Genomic DNA, 24,041 nt, shown 5'->3' with positions numbered 1-24,041 from the left:
GGGTCGGAAGTGGGTTGGAGGTGTGACGGAAGTGGTTGGGGAGAGAGGCGAGAGGGAGGGGGCGGTGCCCATTCTACAGCGGAGCCGGATGTTTGCCGAGCTTTGACAGGCGTGGCAGAGGGAGCAGCGCCGGACCACGGTGAGCTGCAGGGCGCGGGGCTCTCCCTGGGTGGTGGTGGGAGAAGGGAAGGGACAGGCCAGGTCATCTGAAAGGATGGGGTCCGGATGGGGAGGATCCGAGTGGATCAGAGAAAGGGAGGAGGAGTAGAATGGGGCCTGGAGCCTGGCTTTCTTGCAGCGGGGTCTCTGCCCCACTCCCGGGCCCGCGGTGAGAGGACTTCGCTTCCTTCTCTGCCTTCCTCCTGCCCTTCCCAAGGCAGAGTCCAGGTCAGATCTCTGTCATCGAGCAAGTCCATGGGAAGGGAAAGTCTTCCCTGGTCCAATCTGGCGAAGCGCTAAGAACAAGAAATTTGGGGAAAGTGTTCCACTCTGCCGCCTATTAGGGCACGCTTTCATCTCTATTGCTTAATTTGTGAAATGGGATAATTGCACCAACCCGGATTTTGTAAACCATTAAGCTATATGCACACGTGATTGTGGTTGAAAGTCTTGCTGTTGTATTGTGAGATTTGCGTCTTCACAGTTCTGAAGCTCCACCTAGGAGGGTGAACCCAGCGCCAGAGAATGCGATTTCAATGTGTCATCTCGGCTATTCTCAGAGGAGACTAGGCGAGAGACTTTATTTTGCCCTTTTATAAAACCTCTCTGAACCTTGAGAATAGCATAAATGACGGTCAGAGAAGTATTGAGGGATTGAGCTGCACAAAGAGACCACCTTAGACGGACGTGGATTAAAATCTTGACTCTGCCCTATGATTCTAAGCAATTTGCTGATTTTTCTGTTCCTCAAACTGTAAAATGGGCTTAGTAGTACATGCCTCATTGGTGTTAAAAGATAATTTTAAAAGATAACATTGGTGAAGTTAAAAGATAATTTGTGTCCAATTCATGGTGCTATACAGCCCTCAACAAATGTTGGTTCCCGTCCTCACTTAGGAGATGAATTAATTCATTTAGTCATTCAACAAATGATTGAACACCTACATGTGTCAGATGTAATTCTGAATAGGTCAGGGGTTCTTAAACAGGGATTCTCAGAGGGCCTGTCAGCCCCTTAAAGTTCCATGCAAGATTTCATGCAAGCGCTGATTTTTCTTAGGGAAAAAAACACACAAATCTCATCAGAATTTCAGAGGTCCAGACTTTTCAAAGCTTAAACCTCTGTGTGAAAACTGCCTCGAGTGAGTCTCAAAGATTTTTGTAAAAGTAGATTTTTACCTGCTGAGAAGGGAAAAATTATTCTCTAAGTTAGGAGTATTTTGCAGAGTGGAGCAGTGCTTGCACGTAAGTGGAGTCTTAGGCAGCCAGGATACTTCATTTCCACCACTTTATGTTAGAATTTCCCTGCACTAGCTTCCCTCACCCTCCCACTGAGTGGGAAAGCTAAGCTTTCAGGCTCATAGTGGGGAACAGCTGTGGGTTGGAGGATGGTGAAATAGGCCAGTCTGGCTGGGACGTGGGAACAACTGTGATTAGTTATGCTGGAAGAAGAGGTTATGGAGGGAAGGAGGGGTCAGTTCTGGAAGAACTGACAAAATAGAGGAGTTACTGGAAAAGAGGTGGAGTTCAAGTTCGGCTCCCTTTTAGAGGGTGACCCTCTCCTTCCGTCATACATACTTCACCTCCCAGCTGCTCTTTCTAATCCTGTTGTTCACTTCAGCACAAGTATTTTATAACACTGGAGAATTATATTTCTGGGAGGAGCCTTACACTTCTATAGATGAGGAAATTTAGGCCCAGATAGGAAAAGTACTGCTCAGCATCTTTGCAACGCATTGGTTTAGGACTATAATCCAGTTCTCCATATACCTCATCCCATGCCTTTTTCATTGTATCAGGCACCCACTGTACGCAGAAAGGCTTCTCTGGGATAGCTGTGGGCAAGGCTGAAGGAGCACTTGGTGCCAGGGCTGTGACAGAAAGAAGGGATAGAGGGCAGGCTCAGGCCTGGAGAGTTACTTTGAATTCTGTCCCTGTTACCCAGCTGGGGGCCGTTTGGGGGAAGCCCTCACAGCTTCCTGGTTGAATGTGGGAGGAGCATGTAGATGAACCAGGCAGGATTCCTCAGGACTGAGGGTCACCTGCCTTGGAGGGTTGAAGGGGAATGGGGGAGCTGGGGTGAGGCACACAGCAGCACTCAATGAGAGAAATAAATTCCCAAATAGGAGAAGGTCATCATTCTCTGTGTTCGTGGGAAGGGACTACTTATATTTTGGTGGTAAGCAGTGGTAGTGAATAAGGGTAGTAGATAAGGCCAGAGGGGAAGAAGAGGAAAAAGTTTTTTGTTTTTTTTTTTTGGCTGTTTGGTTGCTCAGCTTTGGCTTAGGAGTTTGAAACTGCTTTTGCCACTGACTCAGTGTGGTTGCCTTGGTAACAAGATGGTTGTTGCTAGGCACAGGGAGCCAGTTTATCATCCAGAGTCCTCTGCTGTGACATGTGCAGGAGGTTGTCACATCACCTCATAGGTGTTCAGGGTCTGGATCACCGCTGGCAGTTTCCCCCTCTTCTCCCTCTCTGTGCCTGCGTCTTCTCTGCACTTCTTATCTACCCTGCTGGTTCTCTGACCATATATGTCATTTTTTGGACTCCAGGAATGCAGCGAGCTTGGAACAGCCTGTTTGTTCTCTGGGTTGGACCGAGTGGGTCGAATTGAAACTCCCCTCCCTCACCCTTGTGGTGATAGGAGAGGGATTTGCTTCCGGTTAGGGCTGCAGCAGAAGGTGCTGCCTCCAGGCTGCATGCAGCCACATCCTCATGGCCCCACCCCAGACCTGGGCAAACCCGGTTTCTGCTCTTCCATCTCCCTGCCTGCTGTAGCTGCTGTTTTGTTTTTCACCGCCTGTATCTCGGCACTCTGATGATGTCATAAACTTCTCCCTTTCCCATCTGTGCCCTCCAATCCTTAGGGTGACCTGTTGACCTTTGCCACCTTGAAGTTAGCGTCAGGAGCTCCCCGCAGATTAGGGTGGGCTTGGGAGCCCCCAGGAGCCTGCAGACTGTCTGCTATGATTGGCAGGCAGATTCCATCCTCCGCTCTTGGTTCCTAGCCTGGGGCAAATTCAGCGGGGCCCTTTGGGACCCTGTGGTCTCTGACCGCCTCCTCTTCCCCAGGCCACAGCTGACCTTTTTCAGACATGGGGTTTGGAGTATCCCCACGCTCCTTAGATTCTTGCAACATCTCTACTTCATAGCTGCTGGGGCCTGGAAAGCTTCTGTGCTCTCTGACCCCTGAGGAGAGTGGCGTGGACCAGCTCGGGGGTGGGCAGTACAGGGCCTGGCACAGCTCTTCCCTGTCCAGCTGGAGGACCTGAAGGCAAGCGCTGCTGAGCTGTGCCATCCTCTGCCTCAGCTGCCTTTTCTGGCAGTATGCCAGAAACTTGTGGCGCCAGGAGAACCAGGGGCTACATGGAATTCTTGGCAAGATTGAGAAGTATTGAGGAACAGGGACAGGAGAGCTTGGGAGAAGAAAGGCCGGGGGCGGGGCAGGAGGCTTGCTGCAGCAGTTATCGGTGACACTGACCTGTCCCCCCCTCCCCCCAGGTTTCTCTTTAGGTTCTGTGGGAGACAGGCTTGACCATGGACCCGCTTTCAGAGCTGCAGGATGACCTGACCTTGGATGACAGCAGCCAGGCTCTGAACCAGCTGAAGCTAGCCTCCATTGATGAGAAGAACTGGCCCTCGGATGAAATGCCCGAATTTCCCAAGTCAGGTGGGCATCACTGGATCTCAAGCAGCCACGGGCCCCTTAAAGGGGAAAACCCCTTCCTACTGAAGGGAGACTCCAAGAAGGCAGGATGGGGGCAAACTGACCAGACCCAGGGTGGGGCTGGGAATACAGGCCTTACTGGGGCGGGGGGGGGGGAGCAAAGAGCACATGTCTCAGGGAGAATACTGTGCCAGCCCCCAAGATTATCCCCTGACTTTGCCATGTTCCTCAGATGACTCCAAAAGCAGCTCCCCAGAACCTGCCACACACCTGAAGTGGGATGACCCTTATTACGACATCGCCCGGCACCAGATTGTGGAAGTGGCAGGTGAGCACACCTAGTATTGTACCTTTTTCCTCATGGTCTGCACTCTGGGCTTAAGGAAGCCAGCCCCTGTGCCATAGGGGAAGGGACGTCGGGGAGGGGTGGTGCCCACTCTGTGGTCTGCCCCCTGACCCTGGGGTTCTTGAGCATGTGTACATTCTTTAAACTCACAGACTTGATTGTGGTGGCCGCTTGGTCTGTTCACCTGCAACTGCATCCTGACCTGTGTGACCCCATTGTCTCCATTGGCGGATGGTGTGTGGGAGGCATGGTGGCCTAGTGGCTTTGAAGTCAGAAAGCCCTGGGTTTGATTTCCAGCTCTGCTCTCTGAACTCATTTCTTCCTGATGGGGCTGCTGAAAGGATTATATAAGTGAATGTATGCCAGGGCCTAGCCCAGAGCCATAACATAGTTGGCGCTGAATAAGTAAGTGGTCATTTTACCCCTCTTCCCTTTGCCTTCATGTCAGCTTTTCTAACACATCAGTTACTGGAGAGCAGGGAAATGCCAGTCCCTCCTGGGCAACCTGCCTCCACGGAAGTCTGGAAGCCAGGGGCCACATGACCCCATAGCACCAAGTTCCTGGCAGATGTGCTCCCCCCTGAGAACAAGTGAGGAGCCTTCTAGGGTCTGGGCCTCAGTGCAGTTCCACCCTCCTGTTCATAATGTAGGACCCAGAAGACTCCAGAAGCAGCGGGGGAGTTAGCTTATTGCTGACCTGATCTCTGCCCTTAGGGTCCCACTGTGAGAAGAGGAAATGAATTGCAAGATCCTTTGTCTTTTCCCTAATGGTTTTCTGTCCTTGCTAGTGAGGCTAGGCAGCTGTAAGGAAGGGTGACAGCATGGCCGGGCTCTGAGGCACTGGTGTGGGGGAGGGGAGCCAGGGAACGCATGGCCCCTGGAGCCCTGTGTGGTGCTGGCTGAGGGGGTCCTGGAGGCATCTGGCCATAGCGAAGCAGCAGGGGGGCTCCAGCTGTCCTTCCGGACAGAAGGTCCGGTCAGAGGGTTGTCCCTAATGTCAAAGGTGTTTCCGTGACATTTGTGTTCCTGGAGCCTGCCCTGGTCTGGGCCGGGGCTTCTCTCACCCCTACAGAAGCAAGGCTGGGAGTTCTTTCCTGATCTGGTCCTAACCTGGGCACAGAAGTTCTGAAGGGTCAGAGCTTGCTCTCCTCACTACCAGGGATGGACCTTATCAGGCAGTGGTGGCTCTCCGATGTGAAGGAGTCTCTATCCAGATGTCCTCCTGGCCTATGGGCCAGATCACAAGGCAGAACAGGGCAGGCTCGCCCTACTTTCCATAGGTGACCCTTTTCCCCCTGTAAGCAGAGCTGCAACATGTTTCTGTTTCTCCAGGGTGTGATGAGCCTGAGGGGGCCCAGCCAGGTAGGTGTGTTCCTGGCTCTCTCTGCTTAGCCTCTTGGGCTGTGGCCTCTGGGCTGTGGATCAGGTGGATGCCAGAGGGGGCTGGCTTAATTGCAGCCCCACTCTAGGGAGCTGGCAGTGGGCGGTGCCTGGGAGCAAGAAATAGCAAAGAATTATGGGAGTTTGACAGGGTGGGGGCTGTGTGGGGATACATCCACAGCCAAAGGGAAAGGAGCTTTGGGGAGGAAGGGGCCTTGTTCATGGGGGTGGGGAAGGGGCTGGCTGGCTCTGAGCAATGGCCTGGCCTGCATGCTGGCTCCTCAGGCTGAGCTGAGTGCTGCAGGCTCACGGTCCCTCTGGTGGGGTTGTCCCCATGTGTGTGCCTTTCTGACTGCTGACAGGAGTTTGGATTGGCACCGCTAGAGTGAGTGAGACTTGTTTGATGAGACCATGCCAGTTTCCTGGCATTAGAAACCAGAGAAAGAGCCCATGTTGGAATGGGGTTATGTCCCCAACTCCTCTGCAGCCTCTCTCTGTCTTGCTAACGCAGTGGCTGTCATGCTCCACTGTCACATTTGACTCAGTCCAAGTGGGTTCTTCCCTGTGGTGTGCTGGTAAACATGATCCTCCTGAAAGGAAAAGAAAAAAAAAAAAGGCTATTATTTGCAGCATTTGCAATTTCTACCGTGGCAGATTTCAATGATGTCAACTGGCTTGCAATATTCCTGACAATTTAACAATTTAACGAATGTGTGAGCCGGCTCCAGCATGTTGCTCAGCCCCCACCTCCCATCTCCTTGGCCTGCTCTGCGGGTTGTGGGCTGGGCGGGCGGCTGGCCTGGCAGTTCCCAGAATGCCTGCTGGAGGAGCTGTGCTGTTGCTGATTAACACCCAGGCCACCCTGGGAGAGTCCCTGATCGGCATCCGGGGAATGCAGAGGCTTCGTGTGCAGGCGGCTGGTCTTTTCCTGGTGCTTCTCACCAACACTGTGCCTCTTCCTCGTTGAGCCCTCTCCCCCAGTGCTCTGGGGACACCAGTGTCACCAGCTCCTTCTGTCCCTTCAATCTCCAGGGCAGAAGTCTGTGCTCTGAGATCAGGAGGGGACTTCTGGGTCTTTTTACTGTGTTCTTGTGCCAGCAGTCGCCCTGTCTGCTGGCAAATGCCTGAGTCATCCAAGAACTTGGGCACTGGGACTCCGCTTCAGGGAGGGGAGGGCAGGGGCTAGACCCTCGAGTTGCCTGCATCTCGTTCCTCGCCAGTCCAGGGGTCTTGCCATCCAGCCCCTCACTACTCTCCCTTTTGCCCCCCTATCCTGACTTCATTCAACATGCGTTTATAAAATACCTACTCTGGAACGAGCCCTGTAGTCAGCAGTGAGGATTCAGTGAGGAAAAATACGCATTCCTTCCTTCAAGGAAGTGGTTCTTAAAACTGGTCAGACTCCTCTTTGAGAATGCGAAAGTTTTGGACCTCTTCCCCTAGAAAACACATGCACGTGCTTGTGATATTTTGCATATAACATCATGGCGTTGGTGGATGCCCGTTGGTGGAGCCCTGGTTGAGAACCTAAAGTTCCCTGCTTTCAAGGTGCTGGGGCCAGCTGAGAGACGGAGCACGGGCTCTGGCCCTTCTGCCCTCTCTCCCTCATGACTTGCTTAACCAGTTACTAGCTCTTTAAATTCCAAAGCCATGTAAGTTCAGCCTTTCTGCCCTGGCTAACTCCTCAAATCCGCCAGCCAATGAGGGCTGCCTTACTGTTGGGGGGTAGGCAAGGAAAGAATCTTTCGGAATTCCCCAGGCTCCTGGCATTTCCCCCCACATCCCTACACACTGGGCATTTCCTCTGCTTAGAGGGGAGTAGGCTGATGGTGTCTCCCCCCTCACAGACTCGTGGTAGGAGGCCCAGGGGTTCTGAACCTCCAGATTGTACATGAGGCTGAGCTGGCCAATCTAACTTACCCTTTGCCCTGGCCCCCTGTCTGAGCCCAAAGGAAATGAATTAGAGTAGACCCCAAAGCCCTTCGCCCCACCCAGCTGGCCAGGAAAGAGCCCAGCACACCAGGATCTAGGCTAGAGTATGAAAGAGAGCAGGTGGCACCCGGCTCTTCAAGCTAGATCTGCTGCTGGATGAAGCTGCACCTTCTCCCCCTCAGACAGGCTTACAGAAGGATCTCTGCTGGTAAGTCCGGAGAAACCTGCCCCAGGCTTTGGGAAACTCACTGTCTGCAGCAGCTTTGTGACCTAGATATTTATTGTGAACTAACTCAGAAATAGAACCGTGCATACCGTGTAATGCTGGCTGATGACTGTGTGCACGCTACCGACATATACTGAACACCTGCCACGTGCTGGGCTCTGGACTAGCGTGAGAGATTCAAAGGTGATGAGACAGGTCCTTGTCATCTAGCTGCTCACAAGCCAATAGAGGAGACAGGCACATAAACAGTTACACAGGACAGGTGGGTGATGGTTCATGCTTGGAGCCATGAAAAGAGACAGCTGACTTGTCTGGGAGAAGGAGGAGAGGACACAGGCTCCTGGACGGAGATACGCCTGGGATGAGTCTTCAGGACTCAAAGGATTTAGCTGGAGGAGGGGAGCAGAATTGTCTAGAGCAGCGGTTCTCAACCTGTGGGTCGCGACCCCTTTGGGGGTCGAACGACCCTTTCACAGGGGTTGCCTAAGACCATCGGAAAATAAAAAGATATTTACATGACGATTCATAATAGTAGCAAAATTACAGTTATAGAGTAGCAACGAAACTAATTTTATGGTTGGGGGTCACCACAACATGAGGAACTATTAAGGGATCGCGGCATTAGGAAGGTTGATAACCACTGGTCTAGAGAAAGGTCTTTTCGGCATGAGAAACAGCAGACTCAAAGCGGCCTGACTTAGGCAGGGCTGCAGGCACTTCTGTGTTAGAAGTGTGCGCGATGTGAGCCTGCAGGGAGGTGGGTTCAACCTGGAGAATCCTGTGAGCCAGTCCCAGAAACGCAGCCAGCAGGGACTGGAGCCACCTGGCCCACATTCCAGAAGCCTCCTTCAGCCTCTCGGTTGAAACTGGCCCCAGCCGGAGAAGAGAGAGCCTTGGAAAAGCACTAACTGCTGGGTAAAGTCACTGACCAGAAAGGATCATCAAGGTCATGGCTTATTTAAATATGGGGAAGACGTTCAGCACGGCCTGGGGGATCCTTAGTCCCCAGCGGTAGATGGTGGGCAGACTCACTCCTTTCATGGGTTGTGTAGTGGTCTTTTTATGCTCCTCTGAAGTAATTGGGATTAGGCAAGTATGGTTTGGTGTCTCTGGAGAGGCGTGAGAGTAGAGATAAAGGGAAGGTCCCTGGGACACGGAGGAGTGGGGACCAGGTCTTGTCCCCATTCAGCTTTGCTTGTGGTCCCTGATCCCTGCTGACCCTGGAAGAACATCTCACTGTGCAGGGAAATAGCATATGTCTCAGGAGCTCCCCCGCTTCATGGCTTCATGACAGAGTCTGATGGTCAGAACATCAAATTGTGACTAGTTTTGGACAAACATCCCTGAGAGATTACATCCAAATGAGCATTTTCCCGCAGCATTACAGACTTCTCTCAACTTCATGTTCTTGATAATATCCTTAATGGGCAAGGATATGACTTTTAGAAATGTCCAGAAGTTAGAGTCAAGTGTGCTCAATAATAAAATCAGAAAGCGTTGTCAGTGTTCAAAACTGAGATGTGACTGTTATGTACTCAGGCCGATTTCCTCAGTGGCCTCGGACTTGCTGCAAAGGTAGCTACGAGAGGGTTTCCAAATACACGTTGCCCAGAGCAGCTGCTTCTGGAATTTAAGGTGACTGTTTGGCAAGACAACAGTTGCTTTGGAGGGTGTGACTTTTTTTTAACTGAGGTGAGACTTACGTAACATAAACTTAACCATTCGTAAGTGTACGATTTGGTGGTATTTAGTAGTCACAGTGTTGTGTATCTCTGCAGTTCCCGAGTTTCATCCAGACCCATGTAAACCCCATACTCGCCAGCAGTTAGTCTCTGCCTTGCCCCTCCCACGCTCTGGCAACTGCTCATTTGCTTTCTGTCCCTGTGGATGTACCTATTCTAGATAGCTCATGTAAATGGAATCCTACAGCATGTAGCCCTTTGTGACTGGCTCCTTTCACTTAGCATCATGGTTTCAAGGTTAATTCACAATGTAGCATGTGTCAGTTCTTCATTCCTTTTACAGCTAAGCAATCAATGATACTCCATTGCCTGGATGTGCCACCTTTTCTTTATCCATTCATCCATTGATAGATATTTGGGTTGTTCCCACCAGGCGTGATTTTTTTTTATTTTTTAAAGTCATGTTATTTCTTTATACCCCAGCTCAGTAGCCCTGAAAGCAACCTCTCCCTCTTTTTTCAGCGACGCCCCCTTGAGTGTAGGCATCTGCCCAGAGGCATATCTGCACAGGTTGCTCTGGCCTCTGCACTAAATGGTACAGGTCTCCAGGCTACTTCTCCTCAGCCTACTTCTCTCGGTTCATCTTTAACCCACCATGCTCCATCTTTCTCCACACCTAGGAGATGACAAGTATGGGCGGAAGATCATTGTGTTTAGCGCCTGCCGAATGCCCCCGAGCCACCAGCTGGACCACAGCAAGCTCCTGGGGTGAGTACCCACGGGGCAGGTGGTGGGACCTGTGCTCAGGTCCCCAGTTTGGCCTGATGCCGTTTTCCTTACTGTCCCTCCCTGCGTGACGGTACCAGGCCACCTCCCTCAGTGCCCCCCCTTTTCTACTGAGGGAGCTATTTACATTTGGGGGAGTCAGTCCTGGGCTAGGAGTCAGACCTCGGGCTAGTCCTGGAAACCAGACCTTGGCAAGGTGTGAGATACTGCATGTGAAAATGCTTTGAAAAGTAAAACACCGTCCAAATGTGGGGGCTGATTATTATAATGATACGGTGTCTGATGTGGTTGCAGTCATTCATCATTTATATGGATAATTAGTGTTCTCTTATTTTGTGCCAAATTTGGCGCCAGTGACGTCGGTACTTACCGAGATTCTGTTAAATACATATAACCGCTCTGGTTAGTCTAGAAATCTCCTGATGCAAGTTGGAGTTTGACAAACGCTGAGCCCCAGAACAGCCCTGGGCCCGCAGAACGTGGGGACCGCCATGGAGGCAGAGCCGTGACTGCCTGCCCCCTGGTGCCCCTCAGTGAGTGTAGTTACTGTCCTGCGCGTCTCTCCTGACCAGTGAAAGCACTCCCTGAAACTGAAAATGTCTGCACCGCCCAGACCAGCTCTTTGGGCTCTTGAATGGTTGTGTGTGCTAGGGCGTGCTGAGGGATCAGGGACAGGCCTGGGGTGCAGCAGCAGAAGGAGAAGGGCCTGAGGGCGGAGCCTCTGTGGCTCCGGTGAGCCAGGGCCAGACCCGGGGCTCTCCAGCCGGCATGACTTCTTTCTCTCTGGCCTCCTGTACCCTCCCCCCACCGCTCCTCAGACAAGCAGGCAGAGCCCTTGTCTAGGCCTACCATGTGGCCCAGCCAAGAACAGGCCAGGAGCTCAGCCTGGGGGTGGCTGAGTCACAAGCCCTTCCCTCTGGTTTGATCATATTTGACAAGGCAGGTGACAGACTCCTGGCCAGATAATAGTCTGAGTAGGAGGAAGTCAGAGGAGGGGGATGGAAAGCACCTAGTTTTCGGTAGAGAGCCTGACAAGTGAGGCGGCTCCCACTCTGGGGCTTCCTCTGACTTCAAGAAGCCCTCGGCCATCTGTCCTGCCGTCCATCCCTTCCCGGATGGACCTCCCCAACCTCGCCTGGCTGGTCGCAGGGAGGCGCCACCAGGATAGATCCGTGCCGTCCTCCTGTTTGCAGTCAGATCATCTCCAGCTTGGCTTTCCCAGCTGACCACTCGGCTCTGGGGGTTGAAACAAAGTGCCTGACACTTGGATTCAGAAGACTACTTAAACTTCATCTCTGCCTCTTACTAGCTGTGTACTTGGGGTCAGGTCTCTTTTGAGCCCTATAAAAAAAAAAGCATTGTGCCCACCTCACATGGTTGTTGTGGGCATTAGGTAAGATAATATATGTGAAATGCCTTTGTGTACATTTGTGTTACAGATTTCAAGAATTTCTTAAAATGTAGGTAGCTGTAAAAAAGAAAATATATAGACAACTATATATATTTTTTAAATTTCCCATAAACCCATCGCCCAGACAGCAAAACACTGTTAATATTTTAGTGTATTTAGTAATATTTAGTAATATTTAGCTTCCTATTTTTTCTCTAACATAGAGCTGTAGAGTCAGCTTTGTATCTTACATGTTTTTCTCTTTTAAGCATTAAATATTCTTTAAAGATATCCTTTGAAAACTTTTATTGACATATATGTATATAGAAAAGTGAACAAATTATGTATACTACTTGCTGAATTTTCACAAACCAAACCCACCCATGTCAGCCACACCCATAAACCTCCATTTGCTCTTGCAGTCACTACCCCAAGGGTTTCCACTGTTCTGACATCTAACGTCACAGATTGGTTCTGTCTGTAGAAGCATCCTCTGAGGTAGTCTATTTATAGATGTCCTGTGATTTACTTAACCAGTTCCCTGTTGTTGGACAGTTAGCTGGCTGCTCTTTTTTTTTTTTCCATTATAAAACAGGCTGCAGTGAACAGCCTTGTACAAAAATGTTTGTTCATCTCTGATTATTTCCTTAGGATAAATCCCAGGACATAGTTTCAGGGTCAAAGAGTAGGAACATTTTATAGCTTCTGATAGGCATCACTTTATTGCGTTCTTAAAGGTCTAACATCCATCAAAGGATGAATATATTTTCACTAAAATTATTGCTATTTTATAGTTGTAAAAATGCCTATCTTTATTTTTTATTTTATTTTATTTTTTTAATGCCATATCTTTATGTGACAGATCTTTGCAAACTGCAAAGCGCTCAATGTGTAGAAGGGGTAAATGACTGTGTAGTGATTTACTGTGTAGTAAATTACTGTGTAGTGATCAGAATCACAATACTAATCCAGCCCAAGACACCGTACATGCCCCGGGCTGCCTAGCCCAGCATTATGGACCATTAAGTTACCCTCTCTAGGTTGGCTCAGGCCCCCGGCTCCTTCCTTCCTTTCCTGCCTCTCTTGGAATCCCTCAGCCTCCCAGCCTCCAGTGGTGATCCTGCTGAGGCCTGGGGCTGACCAACCAGAAAGAGGGCATTCCACTGGACTCCTCTCCCTTTCTGGAACTCTGTTCATTTCCTTCATTCCTCTCCACCTCAGGTGGGCTCAGCACTATGTATGTGTTGCTTTTGGAGTGGTAGGTATCGTGTTGTGAACACAGGGAACCTGAGATGTGGGTCTTTGGTCTACGAAAAGCCCAGTGACTGGGCCAGTTGGAGGGACCCTCTGGCCGCCATCATCCCCTCTCAGGGGCACAGTGTTTCATAGCCTGTGCTGGGAATTTGAGTATAAAAAGCAGAGCTGTAAAAAAAAAAAAAAAGCAGAGCTGTGCTATGGTCAAGAACATGAGCTTTGGAGTTAGACAGTTCACCTCCAGGCTCCACCACAAGCTGTGTGACCTTGAATAAGCACTTGACCTCTCTGAGCTTCATTGCCCTCACTTGTAAGAAGGGGATAATATCAGCCTCAGTTGTTAGGAGGAAGGCATGAGATAATATGTGCAAAGTGCTTGGCTGGCAGACACTAAAAGCTCAATATTGATAAATGGTGACTCTCATCATTGTTATTGACTCAGGGCAATCCTGTGAGGGAAATGTTCTTCTCATTTTTCCTGCAGGTATGTGAGAAGGCTGCAGTTAGGGTCCTGGTCACCTGACTTCTAGCATTCAGAACTGAGAGCTGTTGTTATTATTATTGCTTCTCTGCCCAGCCCAGCCCCCCACCCCCAACAACATGGCAACTGATTATGCAGCCAGCGGGGATAGACAATGCAGGGCAGGGCTCTGTGGGGGGTATGTGTGAGATAAGCAGGAGATTGCTGGGGGCCCTGGGTTCTGTGTTCATGGGGCCCCACTTGTGCACAGGGTAGGCCTGAGCAGCTCTGTCTCCTGAAGGTACCTGAAGCACACGCTGGACCAGTACGTGGAGAGCGACTACACGCTGCTCTACCTGCACCATGGCCTGACCAGCGACAACAAGCCGTCCCTCAGCTGGCTCCGGGATGCCTACCGGGAGTTTGACCGCAAGTGGGTTGGGGCCTGGGGGCAGGTGGCTGGGCTGCCCTTTGCTCAGACAGGAGCTTATTCCATTCCTGGGGGAGGCAGGTTGCCCCAACCTGGGTAAGCGCAAGCAATCTGCAGTTGGGATGGCCTGGACTTAAGTTCCAGTTTCTCTGCTTACTTGCTCTGTGACCGTTCATGTTACTTAACATCTCTGAGACCCCGTTTCCTCATCTGTGAAATGGGGCATCAGTGGCACTCACCTCGCAGGCTTGCCGTGAGTCATCAAGTGAGAAAGTGCACGTGGAGAACCCAGCTATCTCTCGGCCTCTCCTGAGCTCCCGCTCTCCCCCACAGGTACAAGAAGAACATCAAGGCCCTGTACATCGTGCACCCCACCATGTTCATCAAGACCCTGCTCATCCTCTTCAAGCCCATCATTAGGTGTGCAGGCCAAGGGTGGGGCGGTGGTCTCCCCAGGCTCCCCCTTGAACTCTGACGCAGACAGCCTGAGGCGGCCGAGCATCCAGGCACAGAGCGTTTGGGGTCAGGCCTCTGTCTGCTCTGGTGCGCTGCCGAGGGGACCGTGGCGGCCTGCTGAGCAGGTGCGCCCCGTGACCCAGACCCTGTCCTCTGTCGGCAGCTTCAAGTTTGGGCAGAAGATCTTCTATGTGAATTACCTGAGTGAGCTGAGCGAGCATGTGAAGCTGGAGCAACTGGGGATCCCTCACCAAGTGCTTAGGTGAGGCCAGGGCAGCAGCTGTGGGTGCCCATTGGATGGCACCTGAGTGCATGTGTATCATGTTTGTGGGGCGGGGGGGGGATGTGCCAGGTAAGGCGAACCCCAGGATAAACAGAAGAAGCAAATGTAATGATCAAGAGACAGCAGTGGGGTCAGAGAGAGTTCAAATTGCATTTCTGTCACTTAAAAGTGGTGTGACTGACTCTTTAAAGTCTTCGCTTTCTCGTGTAAAGCAGGATTGCATGATGCAGCCTGTGTAAAATGGCACAGGAAGTGCCTGGCAAACGGGTCGGCAGAGGGCCTGACCCTCCCACCTGTCCCTCCAGGTATGACGACTTCCTGAAGTCCACTCAGAAGAGCCCTGCAACAGCCCCCAAGCCCATGCCACCACGGCCGCCTCTGCCCAACCAGCAGTTTGGGGTCTCACTACAGCAGTGAGTATGCGAACAGTGGGCAGGCCTGGTGCCTGGAGACCGGGAAGGGCCGCAGACCCCGCTCACTGCCCTTGTTTCCACAGCCTCCAGGAGAAGAACCCAGAGCAGGAGCCCATTCCACTAGTGCTCCGCGAGACCATCGCCTACCTGCAGGCCCAGGGTGAGTGCCAGGGCCCACCTGCCACAGTGCCTCCTGGACCCGCCCGTCCTTCAGCCAGACCCCAGCCCCCTCCAGAAGCTGGCACGCAGGCAGGGCTGAAAGAGGTCCCAGCTGTGCCAGCTCCTGCACTGACCCTGACTGGAGCCCCAGGGCAGAGAGTGGGTAGGGGAGTCTACACACTTCCCCGAGCTGAGACTCACCTGGCCCCACTGCTTCCTAGCTCTCACCACCGAGGGGCTTTTCCGGAGGTCCGCCAACACCCAAATTGTACGGGAAGTGCAGCACAAGTACAACATGGGTGAGTGGTCGGGGATGTGCCCAGGCCCACGTGTGTGTGTGTGGGGGGGGACGTGTGTGGCTGTTAGGGGGCTTCTCTGCCTTTTGCTGCCCTGTAAACAAGGGTCCCAGATTCTGTTCCCGTCAGAGGTTTCTGTGGCATTTGGTGTAATTACCTGGGTCTCACTCCTGCCTGGCTGTCCCAGGCCTGCTCTGTCGTCAGTCAGGCTCCTGGGTCCTGGGCTCAGGTTCATTTGAAGACACGGACTAACTGTAGTATGTGCTCCGGGGGTCCCATTCCACCCAGATGGCCTGAACCTGCATCCCCTTGTCACAGAGGAAGAGGGGAAGACAGGCAGTGGGGCCAGCTTGGCCTCCAGATGGGCTGCTGGCCCCCAGGCCGGCCCCAGCTCCTCTCTGTCCTTCACCCACCCCCACCTCCAGGGCTGCCTGTGGACTTCAACCAGTACGACACGCACCTGCCAGCGGTCATCCTCAAGACCTTCCTCCGGGAGCTTCCAGAGCCCCTGCTCACCTTTGACCTCTACCCCCACGTTGTGGGCTTCCTCAGTGAGTGCCCTGTTCCCTCCCCAGCTCCACGCTGCTTCTGCTGGGTCTGGGCGGGCGGGTTTGGCCTCTCCTCCGAGGAAAGTCTGGTTGGGGTCTCCCCTCTGGCCTCGTGCTAGGGCTTCCTGAACCAGCGCAGTCCTGGGCCCCCGTAACCTGGGCCCCCATTCCTCATAGACATCGATGAGAGCCAGAGAGTGGAGGTGACGCTGCAGGTCCTCCAGACGCTGCCTCAGGAGAACTACCAGGTGCTTCGTTTCCTCACTGCCTTCCTGGTGCAGGTGAGACCTCGGCCTCAGCCTCTGCTGCTCACCTGGAGGAGGGAGGAGCCACGGCCCCTTGATCCGGGGCAGCTGGTGGCCGGGCGTGGGAGGCAGGGTTTGTGGCAGCCTGCTGCAGTCCCCCGATGCCCCTCCACAGGTGTCTGCCCACTGTGACCAGAACAAGATGACCAACACTAACCTGGCTGTCGTCTTCGGCCCTAATCTGCTGTGGGCCAAAGATGCTGCCATCACTCTCAAGGCCATTAATCCCATCAACACCTTCACCAAGTTCCTCCTGGATCATCAAGGGGAGTTGTTCCCTAGCCCTGACTCCTAGGGGCTCTGAGCCCGGCCCCGGCCCCACCAGCCCCCTTCTCTGATAGCCCCCGTTTGGACTCTTCCTCCTGGCGTCAGCCTTATAGGAGCCCAGGGCTCCTGCCCTGGAAGGGCTCCTGAGGCCCTGGGACACGGAAGCAGGAGCCAGCCAACTGGGCAGCTTCTCCGCCCCTTCTGTCCAGCCCAGCTCAGCGGCCTGGAGGCCTCGCTGTTACCATGAGACGTTTTTCTTCGCCTTATATTCTCACTGCCTCCTTGGATCCCTGGTTCCTGTGGGGCTCTGCAGAGCTGGCCTTGGCTCTTCCAGCGGGAGGACTGGCCCCAGCAATCCCTGTCCTGCTTTCTCCTGCCTCTTTCCCTGGCAACTGCAGGTGCCAAAATCACTGCCAGATGGGCTGGTATAATAGCTGGGGCCGGTCCGCCGCCTCCTGGTTGCTGGGGAGTGAAAGGGAAGGGCTGAGCTGCCCTAGGCCTGCCCTGCGGAGACTCCTTCCTGGCTGGATGAAGGCCTGGTTGCCAGCACCCTGCTCCTGTCCTCCCCTCCGTGGGCTCAGCCTTGGGTATTTCCACAGCTAAGGAATGACAGGCTGGTCTGCCTCCTGGTTCTGCCTCCTCCTCTTGCACACGTCCTGGTCAGCCTTTCCCAAGTGGTACTGCCCCAGGGTGTTCTAACCTCCTGGTTCTTCCAGGACTGGCAGCTTGGATGACATGGCTGAGTCCCAGCATCCATTCGACATGGACACCCCCACTCCCTGCCCCCAAGAGGCCCCTAGTGTCTGGTTGGACCATGATAAGCAGTCAGCCTCCATCCTAGGCCTAAGGTTCTTGCGCACATGTCTGTTGCAGAGTCACACTGGTCCCTGCTCTGGCCAGAGGTGACTCTGCCTCAGGAACTGTGGTGGCTCCTTCCTCCTGCTGGGGACTCCTGGACGGACTGGGCAGAGATTTTGCTAGTTACTTGGCCTCTACCATCGAGTTCCAGCAACCTCCCCGAGGGAGCCCAGGGCCCCAGAAAACAGACCCCAGTGATGGCTGTCCCTCATTCCAGCTGTGCGCTTTAGAATTACACTCCTTCCTGGTGAACCCTGGGGACCCCCCCTTTCCTGAAGCCTTGGCCCGTGCCTGTACTGTGGAGGTCCTCACTGAGCAGCCCAGCTCCACCTGGGAGCCGGGTGGGGCCTGTGCCCTGACCTCACTGGACTCTCCCCCCAGGGCACTGGCCTGTTAGGACTGGTGTGGCTGCTGCTTCTGTCAGTCCCTGTGTCTGTAGCTTGGGCCCAGACCTCTGCTTTCTGTCCTCTGTATATCAGGTGTTGTTCACAGCCCCATTTACTGGGGAGCCTGTGGATCTATTTGGTCTTTCCCCGGTCCCCTGCCCCACTGGTATGTACCTGCGGGGGGACGGTGGGGGGGAGGGCTTGTACTGTGAATCAAGTGTTCACATTCACACTTAATGACTTCCTTGGCACCAATCATGTATTTTACCTTTGCACTTTTTGTATTTCAATAAAAACGGAGATGGAAACTGCCCATCTGGCTGTTAAGGAAGTGGGCATGGAGGTTCAGAACTGGGTGGGAAGTGTGTGGTTTCGGAAGGGCAGATGGGGCCTCAGGAAGTCCCTCGCCAGTCCATCTGACCCCGTCCTCATCTTGTTCACTTGTGAGTGGGTCAGAGGCCAGCTTTCTGACCATCTTCCAGGCTTAGTAGTGCAGTCACTTGCCATTTTGGGCACCTGCAGAATTCCACCTGGCTGCCGTATGCTGTATCCTATGACCAGGGCCTCTTCTGTCCCCAAAATGGAGTGGACTGCGGTGGACAACAGTATGGGTTTTAGAGTCCAACAGGGTTTGAATCCCAGTTCCATCTCTCACTGCCAGCTCTAACTGGTAACAGTCGTATAATTAATTGGCCCCACCTCTGAGATTGTGTCTTCATTTCTCTGAGGATCAGAAATAATGTCTGCAGTCCATAACTCCGAGTGAGTGCCCTGTGGTAACTAGGATGACCATCACTTCACAGATGCACGAAGTGCGAGTCCCAGCCTGAGGAGCAGCTGCGATTGAACCCCTCCTTGGCCATCCCACCCCTCCCCCACTCCCCTCGGCCTGAGTGCCTGGCCTTGCCCACCTGCCACCTAGTCACAGGGAGGCTAGGAAACATTCAGTTTTCCTTTCCTCTTTTGAACAGGTTTTGCTTTGCTTTAAAGGTTAAGATGGTAAAATTTCTTACATATGTTTTACAATTGAAGAAGTGGTTTGTCACTGGGGGCGGGCCAGAATTTTACTTGGCACAGCTGTCAAGGTCAAATTCCGGCAGCTTGCTGCTTGTCTGCCACTTGCAATCAGGAGGCTATGGTGGCTTCGGTTGGGCGGCTTCTTGTTTTTTCCTCATTGTTTGCTTGAACTGGGGAAGCCGGGGCAGAGCTGCAGGACCCAGCAGTGTTGTAGGGACGGTTGGAATAAACACGGGCACTGAGCTCCGGGAAGCCAGTCCCACGGCACAACTGGCCCGCATCCAGGTAGCTTGATCAGAAGGCGCTGGTGGCCTCCTCACTGGCTCTCCTCAGCTCTAAGCTGGGTGACTGTTTAGAGCAGAGGGGCTATGGCCCAGGGCGACGAGGAGTGGGGCGGGAGACAGGGAGAGAGCTGTTGACTTGGGCTGGGCTCCTGGCAAGGCCTCTGCTGAGTGACTCAAAAGCCAGTTTACCCCTGCCTTGGCAACAGCAGGTCTCTGGGGATGGGAGTGCAGGGAGATGCTTTAAAGGAGTCGGGCACCATCGTCAGACATGGGGAAATGCTTTGCTTTTGGGGGACCCGAATCGAAGGTGAGGATACCAAGGACAGTCTACCATTTCTCCCCCAGGGGTTGGCCAACTCTGTCCTGACTGGCTGCCTGGTCAGGCACCATGGTCAGTGTCACCAGCATAGTTTACTAACAAGCAGGGGCTCCCAGGGCCCATAATGGCAACAGTAGGTGGGTCTCATTCATTGCAGCCTCAGGTTTGGGCCGAATTTAGAATTTTCTAACCATCTAACCAGCCCTTTTCTGTCCTGGGTTCTGGCTTCAGCCTGAAAAGGTGAGGAAGCCACCCAGACAGCAGTTGCCAGTGTCTGCCCGGTAGTTGGTCTGTGGCCTCTAGCAGCACCTCCGCCTCTGGGACACGGGCTCCACTTTCAGCTTCTTCGCTCGCTGCGGGCGCAAACTAGGAAGCCGGAGCTAGCTCTGCCAGGGCTGAGAGGCCTGCTGCCGAGGCCCTTCGACTTTCTGGGACCTTCCACTTTCCATGGCCCCTCAGAGACCACCCCAGTGTCCTGGCTCAAGCTGTCTGTCAGACCAGGGCAGCTCAACAAACTGGCCCTTGCCTTTCTGCTACTTCACTCAACCCCTTCCCTTCAGTCTGGTTTGCTCAGCCACAACCCCTCACACTGATCAGCAAACAGATCCCAGGCAGGCAACTTGGGGTGCCCCACACTCCCTGCCAGGTGTCTTTCCCTCTGACCAAAGGCCATTTCCTCCAAGCTGTGGTAAGCTGTGTGGCCTAGGGGGGAAGAGCTGGTGATAATGGCCTATGTTTTATGGAGATTTTATGATGAGCTTACTTCATATGCAGGCTATTTCATACACATTATCTCACTGAATATTCACTTAGGAGCCCCTGAAATGAGAACATTATGGCCCAGGGACATGAGGCTCTAGTTGGTCTCATGACCAGCCCGTCTGCACAGCTGGGAAGTGGCCAAGCCCCAAAACTTACAACGGCCTAAATCTGCAGCCTTTCTGCGCCTCATACCGCACCACCCTGCCCCTGCCCCTGCCCCTGCCCCGGAGCCTGTCGGTGACCCAGGCCTGCACAGACGTGGGAGGCAGTGGGCTAGAATTTTAGACAACTTGCAGGACAGGAAGCAGTAAAGTACAGAAAAAATTTTATTGGAAATCTCTTGAATACATTTTAAAGTATAATTCAGTATTTCCAAACAAGGTAGGCTGGAGGAGGGGACTCGGCCACCTGCAGACAGATGACGGGTCCCAGTCCTGTCTCAGGGCGTTAGAGTCAGTCTAGGGCTCATACCTTTTATCAGACAGGGCTGAGGGGCAAGGGCCGGCCTTGACAATTGCTCTGCTCCTCCCAGCTTCAGCTCAGCCTCCCTGGCCTCTCACTGATGGGGTCCTGAAGAAAGGCTGCTGCCTGCACAGGCCAACAATTAGAAGTCAAAGAGGACAATGGCTAACAGGCTTTTCCATGTGTGGCCTCAAAAGGAGGTCCGGCTGAGACAGCAGGACCAGGTGCAGGGCTGGGGAGACAATACCTTACAACGGGCCTCCACCCTTCTCAGCGCTCGAGCCTGGGGGTAATGTGAGTTGATTTAGCGGGCCGTGGGGGTGCTCTGGCACAAAGATAGGACGGCCAGTTGGACCGCCCTGCTGGGAACACGTCTTTGTGGCAGCAGAATGCATGCACAGGGGCAGGACTCAGCCTAACTGAGACAGCATCGGAGCCCAATCCAGCCGCAGAGATCAGCCTTGCAGGTGGGAACAATGTCACATGCATTTACTAACAAGCAACCGAGGGCCACGTGCTCCACTGCAGGACAGCTGCTGCCAGTGAATACGCCAGGTGGGCCGGGAGGAGTGGGGCAGGCCTAGTTTCCCATGGCCAGGACTACCGGCTAGGCACTTGACTTACTCAAGTAACAACTCCTGAAAGGTTGTTGTTCATATGCCCAGCTTTAGTTTCTCAACAAGGAATCAACGCAACGAGTAAACCTCAGAGTAATGTACAGACCCTGGGATTAAAGACAGGTGGTGGCCAGGCCCAGGTGGAAGGAGGACAAGGCCCATGACCCAGCCCTGAGAAACAGGACACGTGCCCCAGAAGGAGGGAAGCTGTCTGGCCTTCCCCAGGCCCACCGGGGCACACACAATGCCCCATGGGCACGCTATGTGGCACGACTCTGGAAGTCATCATGGTTAGCACCCAAGGCTTCCTGGGCTGCCAGAACAGTCACTGCAGAAGCTGTGAGAGACCCAAGGCGCTCACCAGGACTGTGCAGGTGGCCAAGGTAACCCCTGTTGTCAGTTCAAACGCTGTGTCTGGGAGGTTCTGTTGCCCTCAGCCAGCCCTGTTCTTGGCTCCCACTTTATACATATGGGAAGGAAGATCCCCAGAGCAGCAACCTGGAATCTGAGGAGCCTCCGCAGGAGGGGAGGTCCTGCCCCAGGAAGGGGCCCTCCACCTTCCCTAAGTGAGAACATCTAACTTCAAACATATTTTCTCTATAAAATATCTGACTTCTCTGAATGTAATAAATATTTACCATGTTCTATAACCAAGGAGCAGCAAAAGGGGAAAGGAGGAAAGACAAGAACGTTTGCTGTGACTCCCAATCATAGGGACACGGGCTTGTTTCCGTGTAGCTGAGGAGCGAGCACAGGCAGCCACCAGGGCTGCTCAGACCCTCTGTCAAGGGAGGGGCTGGCTGACTTTGGAGTTCTCATCGTCTTGGGCAAGAGGCCTGCCATATTGCCAAAAGTATAGCCACAGGGGCGGAGGGAGGGGGAGCGAGAGGAAGAAGATACCAGAACTAAAGGACAACAGAGAGCTGGAAGGAGCCCTTCATTCTTCCTCCCAGCACGGTCTCCTTCCTCTTTCTGCCTCCACACCAGACTCTGGGCCACCAGCTGGAATGTCAAATGGTTGGTGGTAATGGCAGGCAGGCAAGGGGCCAGCTGCAGGGTGGACCCAGGGCCCAGGGCCAGCAGGGGAAGAACATGACAGCCTTTGTGAAGCAGTTGCCGATGGGCGGTGGAAGCAGACGGCCCTTTTTTTACAAAAGGGTCTTCCCATCTCCAAGCCAGAGGGTGAGTCCTCGCAAGTGCTATCACTGGGTTTGACTGCTGCCATGGCGTCTCCAGGAGATGCAAGAGCAGGAACCTCTGGGTCCCCATGGGGGAAACCAGCCTCCCCTCCACCTGGCTGGGAGCAGGACGAGGGATGGGAGCAGCTGATGAGTGGGAGGCTGTCTGTCGCCTGGGACCACAAAAAGGGGATGCTGCTGGTACTCGAGGACACCAACTTTTACTGCAGGGTTTCTACAAAGGCATCAAATTCTCGGACATTCTTCTCGTGCACAGCCAGCTTCTCTGGTAGTGAGTCCTGCACCAGGAGGGAGAGAAGAGCCGCTCATCAGGTAGGCAGGGCCCTGAAGAGGCGTCCCGCCCAGGCACTGGGCTGAGGCAGGGAGCGCGGCTGGGCTGGGCTGGGCGCGCAGGAGAACTCAGGGCAGCTGAACAGGCCTGGGACGGAGGGCTCCTGTCCAGCAGGGTTTTGTAGGGGCTGGGGAGGGGGTCTGACAGAACAGCCTGGGGAATCCAAGTGGGCCACAACTTAATGAGACAGAAAAGGACCACACCAATGATAGAATGACAGAGAGAAATGAAATGTGAAGTATCTTTGGCATAGGTTAGACCAGGGGTCGGCAAACTTTTGAGATGGAAGAGCCAATCCTGTCCCTCACAACAACTTAAAAATTATGTGAGAGCCATAAAACAAATGAAATCACCATTATGTGAATAATATCCCTTAAAAATTTTATAAATGAAACTATGATAGTTTTTTTTTTTCATTTTCAATTTTACTTCAGAGCCACATGTACGTACCCAAAGAGCCGCATGTGGCTCGCAAGCCACAGTTTGCCGACCACTGGGTTAAACTGACACTAGAATAAAGTGGTATGTTTAAAGTGCTGAAAATTAAGAAAAGTTTATAAAAGATTTCCTCGCCCCCTGTGCTGGGCATCAGAACCCCCTAGGGGCACGTGAACAAGGCAGTCCCAACCACACGTCCCAGAGATTCTGACCCAGCAGGTCTGTGGTGCATTTTTCTACCAGCTAAGGAGGGAGAGCTTTAGAGGGGACTGAGAGAGAAGGAAAAAGAGAAGAAAAGAGAACCATGGGGAGTTAAGTTTAGCTGTCCTTAAGTATCAACTATTAAAAAAATCTGACCCTAATGAGGTGGTCTAGCTCCACTGATGACTTTGCATCTGAAGAATTGAAACCATCACACACGGTTTCCTGATAGGCACAAGGGACTTGGAAGAGGTGGGACAACCTGCCGCTTCAGAACCTACAGAGCCGGCAGCCGGCAGGCTTGGCAGGAGGGACCACCGGCTGGGACTGGTCGCAGCCTCACTTTGAGGGCCTCTGGACTCTAGTTCCCTCCAAGCACATGTCAAAGGATAGCCTGGGGTGTCGGTGGTTAAGAGCCTAAAAGCAGAAGCCAGACTCTCAGGGACCAAAGCCTTGTTTTGCAGGCTCAGTGTGACCATGGGCAAGTTATGTGTTCAGTGTCCGTTTTCTCATCTGTAAACTGGGATAATAAGAAAACCTACCTCTTGGGGCTGTTGAAGATTCACGTAAAGCACTTAGAAAAATGCTTAGCACCTCGACAAATGTTATGCTCAGAAGCCTCAATAAATGTTAATAATGACATTATTACTGTATTGTTATCACTCAGCATGCTTTTCTGTTTAAAGCAAACGAAAGGCAGCTATGCTAGAGCCATTCCTCTGATTTCA

At 53.1% G+C, this 24,041-nt stretch overlaps 2 protein-coding genes and 1 long non-coding RNA gene across 13 annotated transcripts in view; 2 read left to right on the top strand and 1 right to left on the bottom strand.

Moving 5' to 3' along the window:
• Positions 1-34: 34 nt before the first annotated feature.
• On the top strand, positions 35-17,996 carry ARHGAP1 (Rho GTPase activating protein 1). Of its 2 annotated transcripts, XM_019656397.1 has the most exons (13): positions 35-139; positions 3,661-3,829; positions 4,059-4,154; positions 10,073-10,160; positions 13,584-13,715; positions 14,046-14,132; positions 14,332-14,430; positions 14,757-14,864; positions 14,948-15,024; positions 15,245-15,322; positions 15,745-15,870; positions 16,045-16,148; positions 16,288-17,996. In XM_019656397.1, exons 2-13 carry the CDS (start codon positions 3,697-3,699, stop codon positions 16,465-16,467), a joined length of 1,308 nt encoding a protein of 435 aa, XP_019511942.1. In that variant the 5' UTR covers positions 35-139; positions 3,661-3,696; the 3' UTR covers positions 16,468-17,996. The 2 variants fall into 2 exon arrangements, with proteins under 2 accessions (XP_019511942.1, XP_019511943.1); XM_019656398.1 differs by lacking the exons at positions 35-139; positions 3,661-3,829; positions 4,059-4,154 and adding an exon at positions 7,334-7,692.
• Positions 17,997-20,373: 2,377 nt separating this feature from the next.
• ATG13 (autophagy related 13) overlaps positions 20,374-24,041 on the bottom strand; it is a 43,483-nt gene continuing 39,815 nt past the window's right edge. For all 10 annotated transcript variants that reach the window (XM_019656388.1, XM_019656391.1, XM_019656395.1 and 7 more), the window contains one exon: positions 20,374-22,621. In XM_019656388.1, the coding sequence (XP_019511933.1) occupies positions 22,544-22,621 (78 nt within the window). In that variant the 3' untranslated portion in view covers positions 20,374-22,543. The remainder of the gene's footprint in view (positions 22,622-24,041) is intronic.
• LOC109390217 (uncharacterized) lies at positions 22,593-23,953 on the top strand. The gene is made up of 2 exons (XR_002125521.1): positions 22,593-22,655; positions 23,546-23,953. It is a non-coding gene; the product is annotated as an uncharacterized LOC109390217 (long non-coding RNA).

Source organism: Hipposideros armiger, unplaced genomic scaffold (assembly GCF_001890085.2).
Source record: "Hipposideros armiger isolate ML-2016 unplaced genomic scaffold, ASM189008v1 scaffold_258, whole genome shotgun sequence".
In the NCBI taxonomy this organism is placed as follows: Eukaryota; Metazoa; Chordata; class Mammalia; order Chiroptera; family Hipposideridae; genus Hipposideros; species Hipposideros armiger.
This window is presented reverse-complemented; position numbering and strand designations above follow the sequence as displayed.